We start from the raw sequence: 18,904 nt of genomic DNA, 5'->3' as shown, positions 1-18,904 counted from the left end.
AAAATTTCCCATAGAATCAAAAGCCAAAAATAGGCCAGGTGCGGTGGCTCACGCCTGTAATCCCAGCACTTTGGGAAGCCGAGGTGGGCAGATAACCTGAGGTCAGGAGTTTGAGACCAGCCTGGCCAACATGGTGAAATACCATCTCTATGAAAAATACAAAAAAACTAGCCAGGTGTGGTGGCACGCACCTGTAATCACAGCTACTTGGGAGGCTGAGGCAGAAGAATCACTTGAACCCGGGAGGTGGAGGCTGCAGTGAACTGAGATTGCACCACTGCACTCCAGCATGGGGAACAGAGTGAGGCTCTGTCTCAAAAAAAAAAAAAAACAAAAAAAAAACCAAACCACCAAAAAACCCAAAAACAATGTCTCCCCTCCCCTCAAAACCAAACCAAACCAAACTCCTAGAAATAAATCTAACAAAAGAAGAATGGGGGCCAGGCGCAGTGGCTCACGCCTGTAATCCCAACACTTTGGGATGCTGAGACGGGTGGATCACCTGAGGTCAGGAGTTCGACACCAGCCAGACCAATATGGCGAAACCCCGTCTCTACTAAAAATACAAAAATTAGCCAGGCGTTGTGGCAGCAAGTGTCTGTAATCCCAGCTACTCGGGAGGCTAAGACAGGAGAATTGTTTGAACCTGGGAGGCAGAGGTTGAAGTGAGCCAAGATTGTGCCACTGTGCCCTAGCCTGGGTGACAGAGCAGGACTCCATCTCAAAAAGAAAAAAAAGAAGAGTGGGAAGCCCTCTATAACGAAAACTATAAAGTACTGAAAGAAATTTTTTAAACAAACTAAATGAATGAAGGAATACATCAAGTTCACGGGGCAGAAGACTCAATATTGTAAAGATACCAATTTTTCCTAAACTGAAGGAGAGATTAATTTCAATTTCAATCAAAATATATGAAGGCTTCTTCGTGTGTATGGAAGCTGATATGCTGAATCTAAATTCATACAGAAATACAAAGGATTAAGAATGGCCAAGACTGGCCTGGCGTGGTGGCTCACGCCTGTAATCTCAGCACTTTGGGAGGCTGAGGGGGATGGATCAACTGAGGTCAGGAGTTCGAGACCAGCCTGACCAACATGGCAAAACCCCGTCTCTACTAAAAATACAAAATTAGCCAGGTGTGGTGGCGCATGCCTATAATCCCAGCTACTCAGGAGGCTGAGGCAGGAGAATTGCTTGAACCTGGGAGGCGGAGGTTGCAGTGAGCCGAGATCGTACCATTGCACTCCAGCCTGGGCAACAACAATGAAACTCCATCTCAAAAACAAACAAACAAAAGAATGGCCAAGGCACTCTGAGGAATAAAGCTGGAAGATTTAACTATCAGATACTGAGACTCACAAAACTACTATAATTAAGGCAGTGTAGCAGGGGCACAAAGATAGTCAAGACAGACACACATATATAAAGGTCTTGATTTATGACAGAGGTGCTCCTGAAATGCAACAGGTGAAAAAATATCTTCAATAAACACTTCTGGGTTAACTGAATAACTATGTAGGGGGAAAAATCAAGACCTTACTTCTTAGATACACAAAAATGAATTATAGATGGATTGGGAATTTAAATGGAAAAGGCAAGCTTTTAGAAAACGCGGGAGAATATCTTTGTGACCTTGGGATACACAAAGATTATTTAAACAATATACAAAAAGTATGGCCGGGTGCGGTGGATCACCTGAGGTCAGGAGTTTGAGACCAGTCTGGCCAACATAGTGAAACCCTGTCTCTACTAAAAATACAAAAAAAAAAAAAAAATTAGCCGGGTATGGTCACGCACACCTATAGTCCCAGCTACTCAGGAGGCCGAGGCAGGAGAATCGCTTGAACCCGGGAGGCAGAGGTTGCAGTGAGTGGAGATCATGCCACTGCACTACAGCCTGGGTGACAGAGCGAGACTCCGTCTAAACAAACAAACAAACAAAATTAGTACACGTTATAATTATGAATTCTGGCTCATTAAGAGACACCTGGCTGGGTGCAGTGGCTCATGCCTGTAATCCCAGCACTTTGAGAGGCTGAGGCAGGTGGATCACTTGAGGCTAGGAGTTCGAGACCAGCCTGGCCAACATAGTGAAACCCCGTCTCTACTATAAATACAAAAACTTAGCTGGGCACGCATGTAGTCCCAGCTACTCCGGAGGCTGAGGTTGCATTGACCCGAGATCACGCCACTGCGCTCCAGCCTGGGGGATAGTGAGACTCTGTCTTAAAAAAAAAAAAAAAAAAAAAAAAAAAAAGGAGACACTTAATATTCAGGAAGTAAACCAGACAAGAGTGGAAAAAATATTTGTAGTATATATATCCAACAAAGAATATGTATGCAGAATCTATGAAAAACTGACAAATCAGTAAGAAAAAGGCAGACAACTCAATAGATAATCAAAGGACAACTTTAACAGGGATTCACAAAAGAGTATATCCAAATGACAATAAACATATAAAAAGGAATTCAGCTTCATCATCACCAGAAGAATGCAAATTAAAACCATAATGAGAAACCACTATGTCCCACTAGAATAGATAAAATCTTAAAAGACTGGTAAAACCAAGTGTTGGTGAGGATGTGGAGCAACTATCACTTTGATACGTTATTAACAGAAGCATGAATTGGTTCAACCATTATGGAAAAGAGTTTGGTAGAATCTATTTAATCTGGATACATATATATCCAGATAGACCAGATAGATATAAGATGGACATAAAAAAATCAGTAGTTTTCCTAAATACTACCATAGCCTGTTTAAAAATATAAAAAGTTTGCTACAGCATCAAAAATATAAAACATATAAGCTTAATTAAAAAATGTTAAGACTAGCTGGGTGTGGTGGCATGCATCTGTGGTCCCAGCTACTTGGGAGGCTGAGACAGGAGGATTGCCTAAGCCCAGGTGGTCAAGGCTGCAGTGAGCTGTGATCGTGCCACCTCACTCCAGCCTGAGTGACAGAGCAAGAACTTTTTTTTTTTTTTTTGGATACGGAATCTCGCTCTGTCGCCCAGGCTGGAGTGCAATGGCTTGATCTCAGCTCACTGCAACCTCTGCCTCTCGGGTTCAAGTGATTCTTCTGTCTCAGCCTCAGGCGTGCACCACCACACCTGGCTAATTTTTCTATTTTTAGTAGAGATGGGGTTTCACCATGTTGGCCAGGCTGGTCTCAGACTCCTAACCTCAGGTGATCCACCTGCCTTGGATAGGATTTCAGAGGTGAGCCACTGTGCCCAGCCGAGATCGAGAACTAAAAAAAAAAAAAAAAAAATATATATATATATATATATATCTGTGTTTATATATTTTTTTGAGTTTTATCTCTTATTTATTTCCTTAGAATGTAAGTTATTGAACTAAGCTAACTGAATTATTGTATCACTTTTTTTTTAAATTTTATTATTATACTTTAGGTTTTAGGGTACATGTGCACAATGTGCAGGTTTGTTACATATGTATCCATGTGCCATGTTGTTTTGCTGCATCCATTAACTCGTCATTTAGCATTAGGTATATCTCCTAATGCTGTCCCTCCCCTCTCTCCCCACCCCACAACATGCCCCGGAGTGTGATGTTCCCCTTCCTGTGTCCATGAGTTCTCATTGTTCAGTTCCCACCTATGAGTGAGAACATGCAGTGTTTGGTTTTTTGTCCTTGCGATAGTTTACTGAGAATGCTGATTTCCAGTTTCATCCATGTCCCTACAAAGGACATGAACTCATCATTTTTTATGGCTGCATAGTATTCCATGGTGTATATGTGCCACATTTTCTTAATCCAGTCTATCGTTGTTGGACATTTGGGTTGGTTCCAAGTCTTTGCTACTGTGAATAGTGCCGCAATAAACATACGTGTGCATGTGTCTTTATAGCAGCATGATTTATAGTCCTTTGGATATATACCCAGTAATGGGATGGCTGGGTCAAATGGTATTTCTAGTTCTAGATCCCTGAGGAATCGCCACACTGACTTCCACAATGGTATAACGAGAGAACTATGAAGTTTTTACTAAGAACATAAAATAATATTTGAATAAACAAGGACAAATTATATTCCTAGTTGGGATATTCAGTATTGCAAAAATGTTAGTGCTTCCTAAATTAATCTACAAATACAAGGTCTTTTCAGTCAAAATTCCAATGTGGTTTTTGGTAACTGACAATCTGATTTTACTTCATCTTTTTGAAAAAGGCCTAAGAATAAGCGAAAACATTTTGGAAAGTAATAATGAAAGGAGATTTAAGCTATCAAATGAAATGGGATTTAAGATGTCAAAATGAGGCAGGGCGCGGTGGCTCACGCTTGTAATTCCAGCACTTTGGGAGGCCGAGGCGGGCAGATCACGACGTCAGGAGATCGAGACCATGGTGAAACCCCGCCTCTACTAAAAATACAAAAAATTAGCCGGGCGTGGTGGCAGGCGCCTGTAGTCCCAGCTACTCGGAGAGGCTGAGGCAGGAGAATGGCGTGAACCCAGGAGGTGGAGCTTGCAGTGAGCCGAGATCGCGCCACTGCACTCCAGCCTGGGTGGCAGAGCGAGACTCCGTCTCAAAAAAAAAAAGATGTCAAAATGGAATATTAAGCTATAAATAATTATTACAACTGTGGTACTGGCATGGAAATGGATCAATGGAGGAGGGAAGCACAGATACGAATACATATAGGATCATCTCAGAGGCTTCTGGAACTCAACCCTGACTAAACTAAAAGCATCGCTTTCTCTCTTTACAAATGCTAATCACTCAGCAAGTGGCACAACATCTACTCAGCTGCAAGCCAGATGCTTGCGAATCATCCTTATACTTCTCCTTCAAACCCGACACCCAGTTCGTCAGCAAGTCCAACAACCCTCAGACCCACTTGGCCAGTTCTGTAGATTTCACGACCTAAAAATATCCCTCATGATTCATATCCACTTTCAGCATCCCAGTTCAAGTTACCATCAATTTTTCCCTGGGTCATTGCATTAGCATCTGATTAGGTTTCCCACACTCACTTTTACCCCCGTCCAATTTGTTCTCCAAATTACAGACAGCATGATCTTTTAAAATCACAAATGTAATTATGTAAATACCACTTAAAACTCTTTAATGCCTTCTCATGTTTTTAAGACAAAATGCAAAATCCTTAATTTGGCCTATCATACTAGCTCATTAATGGGTAAACAGACTCCAGTCAGCTTCCACTGTATTAAAATATATCCTTTAACATAAAAGTAATATGGGGAAAAATTCAGTTATATTTAATATGCCTTATTAATAAAGTAGCTATAAAATGCTCTTAAACCTATACAATTTCACTCCAGGTTCAAGGATCTTCAAGTGTCCTGGTTTTCCTCTATTTGCCAAGAGGTAATGCTCCGCCCGACTCCTCCAGGTTTTCTCAACTGCTCATCCCTTTGCATGGACCTTCTCTCATGCCCTTGCATAAAGGCACCTTTCTTAGAGAAGCCCTGAAGTGTGGGAAAAGGTCAGGTCTCTTGTTATTCTCTCTCAAACCAACGGAATTTTCATTGTGATTCTGATTAACTATTTATGTGGGTCTTTCCCACTATGGTAAGTTTAATGAGGGAAGGGTCACATTTGTTATTGTTTACTGTTACATTCTCAAAGTCTAGAACTGTGCCCAATAAATAGGTGCTTCTTAAATTTGCTGAACAAATTAAATATGAATTTTAATTATGTATATAGCGCTAAAACATAATGATGCCTTTATGGGCAACTCGTGAAGCTCAGTAAAAGACCACCCAATCATCATGATTCAATTACCTTACCTACACCTCCCCTTTTGGGAGGGAGTTGGGAGAAGGACTTCTCAAATTGTGAGATGGGGTACCATATGCTGTCTAATTCTAATGTCAAGGATAATTTGTGAAATCAATCGGCTTAATGTGAACTAATCAGTTCAAAATCTCAGGGAAGTACTATGAAAAATTGTAGATTGTTTCTCTCTCCTTTACTCTGAAGAGAAAGTATAAATTAAGTTTAAATGACTTCCCCTCCACCAGATGACTTTGATATTCAAGGTTATATTCTAGTAAAAGAATAGTGAAGGTGTTTGAAGTCTAATTACCCATTAATAAAATACTATTATTTTTAGGAATATACAGACTTCAGTTCTCTATTATTTTAAGGCTTCTGTTAATGGAAAACAAGAAAGTTCTTCTAGTCTTTCAGTACTTACAAGTGAAGGAACCGTGAATATCTGAACCGAGAGGTCTGCGACTGAAAACTCTCTGTCGTGGTCATCTGTCACATAATCACTCTGCAAACGCTCATAGTTCTATTAAGAAGGCAAAAAAAAGGCAAGGAGTGCCAGCTATCAGTTACAAACAAAAGGCAAGCACTACTCACCAGAGTAGGTGCGGTGAAGAACTGGACAGATAGAGCAGTCACCGACACTGCTCGCTCGTGATCATCCTCCATAAAATCTCTCTGCAACTGCTGGTAATTCTAAACAACAAGGGGGAGATTCACCTCTAATCCACAATGACCAAATGTTTAAGGATTATAATGAAAAGTCAGTGCTGGAGGAAGTCAATAAGATAACACTGCTATGAGAACAATAACTGGAATGATTTCTACCAATAGAATCCTGTATAGATATTGATTCACTATGGAAACTGTGGAATCCTGTATAAATATTGATTCTTTCTTCTGGAGCACAATGGCAGTTTACCAGCCCAAATAGGCAGTAACAGCTACTAAGCTCCCAAGATGTCATTGTACGCTGGTGGAGCTAAACCACAGCAGCATTACACTGTTTCTGATGAAATCAGACTTTCATTACTTCTGCATCATATCAGAATCATCTGATGACTCTTCCAAAGCATACATGCTTGGGCCCCCATTCTTGGTGAATCTGTTTCAGTAGATTTGAGAATGGAACACAACACATGTATTTTGAAAGAGCTCTCCAAGTGATTCTCATATACTTCCTAATTCAGGTGAATGCAAAAAAAAGTAAGTGGTTAGCTTATGCACATGCTGCTAAAAGGGAGAACTTAACTATATTAATAACCTAGAGTTCTGAAGAGACCTTCTTTCTTAAAAAAAAAAAAAAAAAAAAAGCAAAATACATGTTTTCCTTAGCACGAAATAGTTGCAATCTAATTATCTATAAAATCAAAGTTTTCTAAATATAATTTTCTAACAAAATATACAAGCTATTTAATTTGGATCATGCCCCTCCCCCCCAAAAAATCTATTTTTTTAAAGACTAAGACTGCAACGCTAATTTTAAAATGCACAAATATATTTATTAAATCATATTCATATATATGTCATTTAAACTGAGATTAGTTTCCTTATATGAATTTTAATAGAAAAAATACCATAGTTCACAATGGCATAGGTTTAAACTCTTCATTTATTATTTCATAAACATTGTATAATAGATACTCATGTTATCATAGGAGGTGATGAACAAGAAGTCTCACTGCTATAATTTTATTCTATTGATAAAGAATGAAAAGATTATTTATGAAGTTTCTTAGAATTTAATATCAACACATTGACATATTACTATTAGATGTTAATTTTTTGAAGCCTAGATATAATTATGGGCATAGTTACTCTATATATAACCTATTTTCAAAATCAAAAAGCCACTTACTTTTGCAAATCGAACAGCAAACAGTTTCTTGTATTTCAAATCCATAAGCAGACTGCTCATGAACAACTGATGATATACACTCCTAGCACCTTGTAGAAAAAGATCATGGTACCAGATAAGGACAGGACAAACAATTACATTTCTCAAGTTTTATGTGATCCACAGTGGGTTTTGTTTTCGTTTTTTTTTTTTTACTTTTGAGACAGTGTCTTGCTGTGTTGCCCAGGCTGGTCTTAACTCCTGGGCTCACGCGATCCTCCTCCCTCGGCCTCCCACAGTGCTGGCATTACAAGTGTGAACCACCATGCCCAGCCAACACAGCATTTTTTTTTTTTTTTAAGAGATAGGGTCTTGCTTTGTTGCCCAGGCTGAACTCAAAATCCTAGCTCAAGTGATCCTCTTGCCTCAGCCTCCTGTGTAGCTGGGACTACAGGCACACACCACTGAGACTGGCTTGTATTTTAAGTCTCAAAAACAAAGAAAGCCATACATGGTGGTATGCACATGTAGTCCCAGCTATTAGGGAGGCTAAGAAGGGAGGATTGCTTGAGCCCAAGAGTTGGAGGCTGCAGTGATCAATGATCATGCCACTGTACTCCAGCCTGGGCAACAGAATGAGATCCTGTCCCTTCAAAAAAGGAGCAAAATACATGTTTTCCTCAGCACAAAATATCTGCAACTTGTTTATAAAACCAAGTTTTCTAAATAAAATTCTGTAACAAAATATAAAGTCCATTTAAGTTGGATCATGGACCCCTCCCCCACCAAATCTATATTTTTCAAAGACTAAGACTGCAATGCTAACTTTAAAAAGCACAAATATATGTATTAAATATCTTCCCAAATGATAAAAACCTTTCACATCCCAATTACTTATATAGGTTCCTCTACACCTTAAAAGTAGTTAAGAGATTCACCTTTCCATAATTTGGAATCACTAAGCATCAGTCTGTCCACTAGAGAAGAGTTTTCACCATCTGGCCCTTCTTGTAAACCAACTTGACATAAAATCCGGCGAAGGCCATCTTTAAATAGAAGGAAAGGTAGTAATGAGATAGCAACTTCAAATATTAAAATAAAGTGACATTTTAGTAGATGTTCAAATGGATCTGTAGAGTTTTAAACGTTTTCTTAAAGGTGAAATTTATTCAGAAAAGGCAAACATATTAACTGTTTTATTAATATTTTAACAAAAAGGAAATAAATTTCAAATCTCACATCAACACCATTACTCCTGAAAGTCAAAATATATGCCTATCATAAAGGCAATAACCTCTTGTGCTTTAATGAATTTAATTAAAGAGAAAAACATCCAAAAAACCACTCAATATTGTTCTTTAAGCACTTATGCTAATTAAACCAGATTACAGTGAAAGTGTTATACATTCCACAACTGAAATATAAAATGTGCTACCATTTAAAAGGAGGAATGCATGACTTCTGCACTATAATATATACCAGTGCATTTTATTAATGCTACATAAAAAATTCTTCATTCATTAAACAAAAACTTATTGTGGACTTGGCACGTGAGAGACCCTGGAAAACATATTACTACACCCTTTTAAATGTAAACTTCAGAAATGTTTTTCAAATATTAATATAAGCATTAAAATAACCAAAGCTTTAACACTTATTTGTTCCATACATATATGTACATATATACACACATACATATACACACATACATATATACACATACACACACATATATGTACATACATACATATATATGTACGTGTTTGTGTGTGTGTGTGTGTGTGTATATATATATATATATATTTTTTTTTTTTTTTTTTTGAGACAGAGTCTCCTCTGTTGCCCAGGCTGCAGTGCAATGATGTGATCTTGGCTCACTGCAACCTCTGTCTCCTGGGTTCACGCAATTCCTGTGCCTCAGCCTCCCAAGTACCTGGGATTACAGGCATGTGCCACCACACCTGGCTAATTTTTGTATTTTTAGTAGATAGGGTTTCACACCATGTTGGCCAGGCTGGTCTTGAACTCTTGGGCTCAAGTGATCCGCTTGCCTTAGCCTCTCAAAGTGCTGGGATTACCGGCATGAGCCACTGTGCCTGGCCCCATACTTCATAATTTAAATCACTGTTTTCATCTTTTTCAAGCATGCAAAATAAAAAAAAATGGAATAACTTTTAACTATAAAAGCTGCCAAACAGAAATCCTTTAAAAGGCTAAAGAGAAGACCTATGTAAGTATTAAATAGGAATATAAAAATTATTAGTGATAAATATCTCAAAGAAAATTTTCAGCAGGACATTACTTCCATTATTCTCTTCATTAATACTGTAGCACAACACTTGGCATGCAGGTATCCAATGGAAAACACCAAATAAAGAATATAGGGCTAAGAAAAATAACTGGAAAGATATTTGTTTATTTTCTTTTAAAAAAAATTTTAGATAGAGATGGGGTCTCCCTGTGTTACCCAGGCTGGTCTATGAACTCCTGGGCTTGAGGGATCCTCCCACCTCAGCCTCCCAGAGTGTTATGACTAGAGGAGTGGGCCACCGTGTCAGCCTGGAAAGGTAACTTTTAAATTATCTTTTAAAGTAAACGTGTTCTCTTAATCTTCCACACCTTCGTATTTTCAACTCTCAGTTCTGTGTAGTAATGCTCTTTTCTAAAAGCCCTTTAATACAAATGTATTCAAATTTTTCTTTACAGTAAACATCTGAATGTCACTTATCTACAGTGTTGCCTGAAGAACAGCATAACAGCTTATATCTATCCCTGTTTTACCCTTTAGTGTTACACACCAGGCTTGTATTTTTGGCTGCAGATATGAGGATTCTTAATTCCTACCATTACATAAAGAAAAATGACCGAATTTCTAGACTCCGGAATTTTTTTTTTTTTTTTTTTAAAAAGGAGTTTCACTCTTTTGCCCAGGCTGGAGTGAAGTGGCGTGATGTTGTCGGCTCACTGCAACCTCTGCTTCCCGGGTTCAAGTGATTCTCCTGCCTCAGCCTCCTGAGTAGCTGGGATTATAGGCGCATGCCACCACGCCCAGCTAATTTTTGTATTTTTAGTAGAGACGAGATTTTGCCATGTTGGTCAGGCTGGTCTTGAACTTCTGACCTCAGGTTATCCACCCACCTTGGCCTCCCAAAGTGCTAGGATTACAGGCATGAGCCATGGCACCTGGCCAAAATTTTTTTTAAAAACACAAATTGGTAACTTCCAATTTGCAAATTTTCAGAGTTGCAAATTATTGGTAACCAAAAGTTGTAGGAGTCAAAACACATAAATCAACATTAGTGTTTTATCGTTTAAACAGCTAATCACTTAGGTTTTTATTTACAGCAGCATTTTTCCAGCTTACTCAGTAGAAGAGTTCTGCAAAATGCTCCACTAAAAAAGTTTAAAAAAAAATCGTTTGTGAAATGTACATTGCATTGCATTAGCATATTAATGTCTTTTACAATTGTTTAAACCAACGTTTCCTGAATTTATTTGAATACAGAATCCTTTGTGTGCCTATAAAAAATATCCAGTATGACAAAATTTGTTAATAGGTTTTCTTCTATTCATAAAGATATTTTGAAATGGTATTTTAAAATGTAAAATTAAAGCAGGAAAGTATTCCAGTTGATATTTTTTCCAGAACAGTTTTGCAACAGCATATTGAGCTCATTTTTAATAGACAATTGGCATGAACTTTTATGAACCTACCTGAATATCCAATAATACTTCCCAGCCAAGACAAAAGTTTCAAACCAAAATTCTGATGTGCGACGATAGACGAATGCATAACTTGAACTTTGAGTGGCTTTGTCTGTCTACTGGTATTTCTCTTAAAAAGAAATGGCAAGATTTAAAAATTAACTTAAAAAGCTATTCTATTGGCAGAACAAAGTTATTATTTGTACTTAATATAACCACACCATCATGATCATAGGAGAATTTTTCATGGATGTAAGAAAAACACCATTCTCCTTGCCTTACTTGATTCAGATCCTAATTTTCTAGAGGAAATCTTAGGATTCATATAAAAAAACACGAAGGTTCAGCTAGTTTATGAGTAATCTGAATCTTTTTTTTTTTTTTTCTTTTTTTGAGGTGGAGTCTCGCTCTGTCACCCAGGCTGGAGTGCAGTGGAGCAATCTCGGCTCACCGCAACCTCTGCCTCTTGGGTCCAGGTGATTCTCCTGCCCTTAGCCTCCCAAGTAGCTGGGACTACAGATGCGCGCCAGGACGCCTGGCTAACTGTTGTATTTTTAGTAGAGACAGGGTTTCACTATGTTAGCCAGGCTGGTCTTGAACTCCTGACCTCAAGTGATCCACCTGCCTGGGTCTCCCAAAGTGCTGGGATTACAGGTGTGAGCCACTGCGCCTGGCCAGTAATCTGAATCTTTAGTTCTATATTTGAAAATCTGCTGTACCAACAATAAATGATTTAAATGTTTTAGCTTGCTTTGTCTTTAATTTCTCAATATAATTATGTACTTATTTAAGTAATTTATTGCATCGATGTGATCATGTTATCAGCTTTTTTTTTTTTTTTTTGAGACGGAGTCTCGCTCTGTCACGAGGCTGGGGTACAGTAGCACAATCTCTGCTCACTGTAACCTCCGCCTCCCAGTTTCAAGCGATTCTCCTGCCCCAGCTTCCCGAGTAGCTGGGACTACAGGCGTGCACAACCACGTTGGCTAATTTTTGTATTTTTAGTAGAAACAGGGTTTCACCATGTTGGCCAGGATGGTCTCGATCTCTTGACCTCGTGATCCCCCCACCTCGGCCTCCCAAAGTGCTGGGATTACAGGCGTGAGCCACTGTGCCCAGCCCATGTTATCAACTTTAAAAAAAAAAAAAATCATGGCTGGGCATGGTAGCTCACACCTGTAATCCCAGCACTTTGGAAGGCTGAGGCAGGTGGATCACCTGAGGTCAGGAGTTCAAGATCAGCCTCACCAACATGGTGAAACCCCGTCTCTACTAAAAATACAAAAATTAGCCAAGCGTGGTGGAGCATGCCTGTAATCCCAGCTACTTGGGAGGCTGAGGCAGGAGAATTGCTTCAGCCCGGGAGGTGAAGGTTGCAGTGAGCCGAGATCGCACCATTGCACTCCAACCTGGGCAACAAGGGCAAAACTCTGTCTCAAAAAAAAAAAAAAAAAAAAAAAAAAAAAAGGTAAAATACATGTAAAACTTTCATCTTAGCCACTTTTACGTGTACAGTTCAGTATTGTTAAGTACATTCATACTGTTGTGAAACTAGTCCCCAGAACTCTTTATCTTGCAAAAGTGAAACTCTACATAATACCTAATAAAGAGCAAGTCCCTGCTACTTTCTTCCCCTAGCACCTAGCAACCACCATTCTGTCTCTTTCTGTTTCTATGGATATGACAATGCTAGGTAGGTCATATAAGTAGAATCATATGGTATTTATCTTTTTGTTACCAGCTTATTTCACTTAGCATAATGTTCTCAAGATCCATTCATGTTGTAGCATGTATCAGAACTTCCTTCCTTTTTAAGACTGAGTAATGTACCATTGCATGCATATACCACATTTTGTTTCTCCATTCCTTCATTAGCAGACACTTGGGTTGCTGCTACCTTTTGGCTATTGTGAATTATGGTGCTTGAACAGGGGTGTAAAATATCTCTTTGAAATCTGTTTTCAATTATTTTGCATATATACCCAGAAGCAAAATTGCTGGATCACATGGTAATTCTATTTTTAATGTTTTGAGGAATTGCTGGACTGTTTTCCACAGCGGCCATACCATTTTACTTTCCTACCAGTAGTGCACAAGGGTTTTAATTTCTCCATATCCTTGCCAACACTTTTTTTCCCTTAGAGACGGAGTCTTGCTATGTTGCCCAGGATGGAGTGCAGAGGCTATTCACAGGTACCATGATCACATACTACAGCCTTGAACTCCTGTGCTCAAGCAATCCTCCTGCCTCAGCCTCCAGAGTAGCTGAGACTATAGGTGCATGCCTATCCATTTTAATTAATTAATTAATTTATTTGACAGAAGCCATCCTAATAGGTGTGAGGTGGTATCTTAGCTGCTTGTACATCTGTTCTGGAGAAATGTCTATTCAAGTCTATCAACATCTTTTTTTTTCCTTTTCTTTTCTTTTTTGTAACAGGGTTTCACTTTGTTGCCCAGGCTGGAATGCAATGGCATGATAACAGCTCACTGCAGCCTCGACCTCCCAGGCTCAAGCAATTCTCTTACCTTGGCTTCCCAAATAGCTGGGACTACAGGCATGTGCCACCACGCCTAGCTAATTTTTGTTATTATTATTATTTTTTGTAGAAATGGGATTTTGCCATGTTGCTTAGGCTGGTCTCAAACCCTTGGGTTTAAGAAATCTGCCTGCCTTGGCCTCCCAAAATGCTGGGATTACAGGAGTGAGCCGACGTGCTTGGCCAACACTTTTTAAAGAATGTGTTTACCCCTTTTTATTTTTTTTTGGATCCTCCTTTTACTCTCTGCTCCATCCCTTCTCTATAACATACATTAACGTAATAAGTTTTTGTATATGTTCTCCATTTACACATATTTACACACACATTTCTAAAGATTTGTTAGTTTGACTTATGAAAATCAAATACTACACATGCTTTTGTGCATCTTAGCTTTCACTGATTTTTTTCTGTTAATGACTGCATAATATACTGTGGTGTGGACTTATTAAAACATCCTTTGGAGAAGGGCATTCATCTTCTCTGTTTCCAGTCCTCTGTGACTACAAAAAAAAGCAGTACTGTACTGAACACACTGTATATACACTTACTGGTACTTGTATTTCTGAGATAAATTCCTAGGTAAAGTAAAGCTTTAACATGTTACTAGATTGTTTTCCCTAAATGCTGTAGCAATTTATTGTTAAGCATGTATTCCTAGTCTTTGCATCTCTGCAAGATATTTTATCACTCTAACTTCATGTATATTGACAAGCTAGATTTTCTGTTATGATCTGTCTTTTCATATCCTTTGTCCATTTTCTATTTTGTTGTTTGTTCCCTACTTGATAATCTGTAAGTACAGTTTCTGATACGTTATTAAACTGAATATGTTGAGACATTAAGGACGAATTTCTTAAACAAGACATAAAACATACAAATTATAAAGAAAAATATATCTTTTGCTACATTAAAATTTAGTTTTTGCTCAATGAAAGGCACCGCAACAAACTTAAATGAGTAAGAAAAAGACAATCCAACAGAAAAAATAAGAATATGAATAGGAAATTGGCCAAAAAGAAAACTTAAATGACCAATAGAATAAATATAACATACTTAAAAATCAAGGAACTACCATTTCACACACATCAGATTGGCAAGTTTTTTTTTTTTTTTCTTAATACAAGATCTTGTTCTGTCACCCAGGCTAGAGTGTACTCGTGTAATCAAAGCTCACTATACCCTTGGACTCCTGGGCTCAGGCAATCCTTCTACCTCAGCCTCCTGAGTAGCTAGGACTACATGTGTGCACCATTATGCCTCGCTAATTAAAAAAAATTTTTTTTTGTAGAGTTGGGGTCTTGCTCTGTTGCCCAGGCTGGTCCCAAACTCTTGGCCTCAAGCGATCCTCTTGCCTCTGCTTTCCAAAGTGCTAGGATTACAAGATTACAGGTGTGAGCCACAGTGTCTGGCCCAGATTGGCAAAATTTAAAAATTTGACAATATATAGTTTTAACAAAGATGTGGAGAAATAGGCCCTCATATACTGCTGGTGGGAAAGTATATTGGTACCACAGTTTTGGAGATGAACTAGGCAAAATCTAGTAAAGCTGAGAATGTCCATACCCTAAAAACTCAGAAATTCTATTTCTTGGTATATACCATAGGGAAACTTTTGCATCTATGTAAAAAGGAGACAAAATAATGCACATAGCTGGAGTATTTGTCACAGCAAAAAACTGAAAACATCCTAATTGTCCATCAACAGGAGAATAAATAAATTGTGGTTTAATCATCATGAAATATTATACAATGTTTAAAAAATGAATGAACTACAGCAACGCTTATCAACACAGATAAACCTAAAAACAACACTGAAATGAAAAGGCAAGCTGCAGTGTAATACATTCAATATGTATCTTGTTATATAATGTTTAAAGACCCCCAAATCAATCTATATAATGTTGATAGATATTTAATATATGAAATATAAAGGAACACACAAGAATGAAAAAAGTAAATTAAGCAAAGTAATTATTGCTAGGGAAGGAGAAAGGATAATGGGGGAAACCCCTTCTCTACTAAAAATACAAAAAAAAAACCAAAAAACAATTAGCCGGGAGTGGTGGCACATGCCTGTAGTCCCAGCTACTCAGGAGGTTGAGGCACAAGAATTGCTTGAACCCAGGAGGCGGAGGTTGCAGTGAGTGGAGATTGTGCCACTGAACTCCAGCCTGGGTGACAGAGTAAGACTCTGTCTCAACAACGACAACAAAATGATAACAATACAGGGGCCTCCATACTATTTTATATATTTAAAAGAAATTTGAGGCCAGGTGTGGTGGCTCACACCTGTAATCCCAACACTTTGGGAGTCTGAGGTGGGTGGATCACTTGAGCCCAGGAGTTTGAGACCAGCCTGGATAACACGGTGAAACCCCATCTCTACTAGAAATACAAAAATTAGCTGGGCGTGGCTGTGCGCACCTGTAATCCCAGTTACTTGGAAGGCTGAGGCAGAATCACTTGAACCCAGGAGGTAGAGGAAGTTGCAGTGAGCCGAGATCGCACCACTGCACTGCAGCCTGGGCAACAGAGACTACTCGGAAAAAAAAAAAAGAAAAAAAGATAAAATTATTTTTTAAAAAGAATATTTACATAAAATTCAGTTACATGGAGTGGTGAAAAATAAATTCTAATTTCTAAGAATAAATCCAAATGTGGAGAATAGTTTGCTTTTAGAAAGATGATACACTACTTGCTATGACGATATGGAATATATTTTGCCATAAGGTACCAAGAAACAACTTCGCTTGCATTATAATCACGGTGCTTAAGGCCATTTTAATTTCTAAAAAGTAACATAAAATTCTAATTAAAAACAAAACAAAAAGCAAAAAACATTCTAAGACTGCTTTGATGGAGAAATGGGAACATATCTTACCTAAGTACTCATTTTCTATATCAATCCTACACAGCTTTAAAAAACTAGATAAAACAATAATGCAATATTTAAGAAACATTATCTTTAAACATAATTTTCGGTTTTCATTCGAGAAAGCAGAAAGACATGTTCATAAATGCTGAAATATGAAGCTAGTTTTAAACTAATAAAAAATAATATAGGCATGTTTTTAAATTACTTACTACAATTACTGATTTTGCTTGCTCACAATACTGAAAATCTCCATATCGAACAGACCTACGCCCCTGTAAAGACATTTAAGATTAAGCTGTAAAAGTATTGTATTCAATATTAATAACTTTTAAACCAGTAAACAAACATGTTTAAGCATATAACAATTCTGATCAATTTTCAATATTTACAACATTCATCCTACTCATTGATAAATAAGTTAAAATTTTCCTTCAAAGCTATGCTAACTTTTCCAAGCCATTAATAAATATTTCCTTGAACAAAACATTTATTCTTCTAGGCATCTATAATTTCCATTTTAATAACTATATGTCCTCTCAAACTTTCTATTGGCAATAGCTTATAGTTATACCCAATATACATTTGGGCCAATATTCAAATGAAATTTTTTTTTTTTTTTGAGATGGAGTCTCGCTCTGTCACCCAGGCTGGAGTGCAATGGCGCAATCTCGGCTCACTGCAACCTCTGCCTCCCAGGTTCAAGCGATTCTCCTGCCTCAGCCTCCTGAGTAGCTGGGATTACCGGCTCATGCCACTACACCTGGCTAATGTTTGTATTTTTAGTAAAGACGGGGTTTCACCATGTTAGTCAGGCTGGTCTCGAACTCCTGACCTTGTGATCTGCCTGCCTTGGCCTCCCAAAGTGCTGGGATTACAGGCATGACAAATGAAATTTTAAGAAAAGCCTAGATATATACATCTTTAACTCAATTCTCCAGTTACCTATAGTAACTTACCTATAGTAAAAATTCAATTTATTATCAACATGGTAAAATTACTTACATCTCGATCTACTGTAGTTGCAAAACCAATAGCTTCTTTTTGTGTACAGTTAACAGCTTTCTGAAGAGTATAAATAACTTGTTCATAGGTGTGAACCTCATCATTAAACAGCATGCAATAGTAGGTGTCACTCTTCTCTCTGTGGGATAAAATATTAATGATATATTAATTATCTATTTGCTTATTATCTTGCTCCAGGCTGACTTATTAAGAGACTACTTTGTCTTATGCAATGTGCTAGGTACTGGACACATATCTGTAAAGAATTCATCTGTGGTCCTGTGCTCTGTGATACTACAGTCTGGTGGGGAAAATATATATTGCATATATGACTCTGTGTAAACAGGTTTTTATCAAGAAAAGAAGGTAGAGCAGGGTATAACAGGCCTGGGAGCTCAGAGAACTCTTGGAGAAGTAATCTGAGACCCAAAGTCAGAACTGGCTATCAGTAGCTCTCAACTGGGGGCAGTTCCCCTCCACCTCTCATGGTTGACCATTTGGCAACATCTGGAGACATTTCTGGTTGTCAAGACTGGGGTTTGGGGTGCTGCTAGCATCTAGTGGGTAGAAGCCAGGGATGCTGCTAAATATTTTGCAATTCACCAGACAGCCGCCATAACAAAAAATTAATCTGGCCCCTAATTCCAATAGTGCCAAGGTTGAGAAACCATGGGCTAGAGGCAGGTGAAAGCAAAGGTGCTAAGGTGGCAAAGGTAAATACTGGGAGATGGAGCACAAGGAAGAAGGGGGAGATTAGTATGACACTAGTCTGGTCTGGAGAGAGACAGAAATCTTGAACAGTTTATAATGTTTTTTTGTTTTTTGTTTTCTTTTTGAGATAAGGTCTCACTCTGTCGCCTAGGCTGGAGTGCAGTGGCACAATCATGGCTCACTGCAGCCTCAACCACCCAGGTTCAATTGATCCTCCTGCCTCAGCCTCATGAATAGCTAGGACTACAGGCATGCACTACCCTGCCCAGCTAATTTTTTAATTTTTTGTAGAGGCGGGGTCTTACTATGTTGCCCAGGCTGGTCTCCAACTCCTGGGCTCAAGTGATCTACCTGCCTTGGCCTCCCAAAGTGCTAGGATCACAGGCATGAGCCATTGTGCCAAGCCAGCTTATAATATATTTTGATTTTTGCCATCCTAAGGACAATCAGAAATTTGAGATAGGAGATATCA

At 38.4% G+C, this 18,904-nt stretch overlaps 1 protein-coding gene across 1 annotated transcript in view; it reads right to left on the bottom strand.

Moving 5' to 3' along the window:
- The window catches only part of UBR2 (ubiquitin protein ligase E3 component n-recognin 2), a 127,179-nt gene that overhangs the window by 66,546 nt on the left and 41,729 nt on the right, over positions 1-18,904 (bottom strand). Inside the window, exons 6-11 of the mRNA XM_032140517.2 lie at positions 17,722-17,860; positions 16,929-16,991; positions 11,311-11,431; positions 8,535-8,642; positions 7,618-7,706; positions 6,187-6,285 (exon numbers count right to left, since the gene is read on the bottom strand). Of these exons, the coding sequence (XP_031996408.1) occupies positions 6,187-6,285; positions 7,618-7,706; positions 8,535-8,642; positions 11,311-11,431; positions 16,929-16,991; positions 17,722-17,860 (619 nt within the window). The remainder of the gene's footprint in view (positions 1-6,186; positions 6,286-7,617; positions 7,707-8,534; positions 8,643-11,310; positions 11,432-16,928; positions 16,992-17,721; positions 17,861-18,904) is intronic.

The sequence above is a fragment of the Hylobates moloch genome, unplaced genomic scaffold (genome assembly GCF_009828535.3).
Source record: "Hylobates moloch isolate HMO894 unplaced genomic scaffold, HMol_V3 SCAFFOLD_20, whole genome shotgun sequence".
Classification (NCBI taxonomy): Eukaryota; Metazoa; Chordata; class Mammalia; order Primates; family Hylobatidae; genus Hylobates; species Hylobates moloch.
This window is presented reverse-complemented; position numbering and strand designations above follow the sequence as displayed.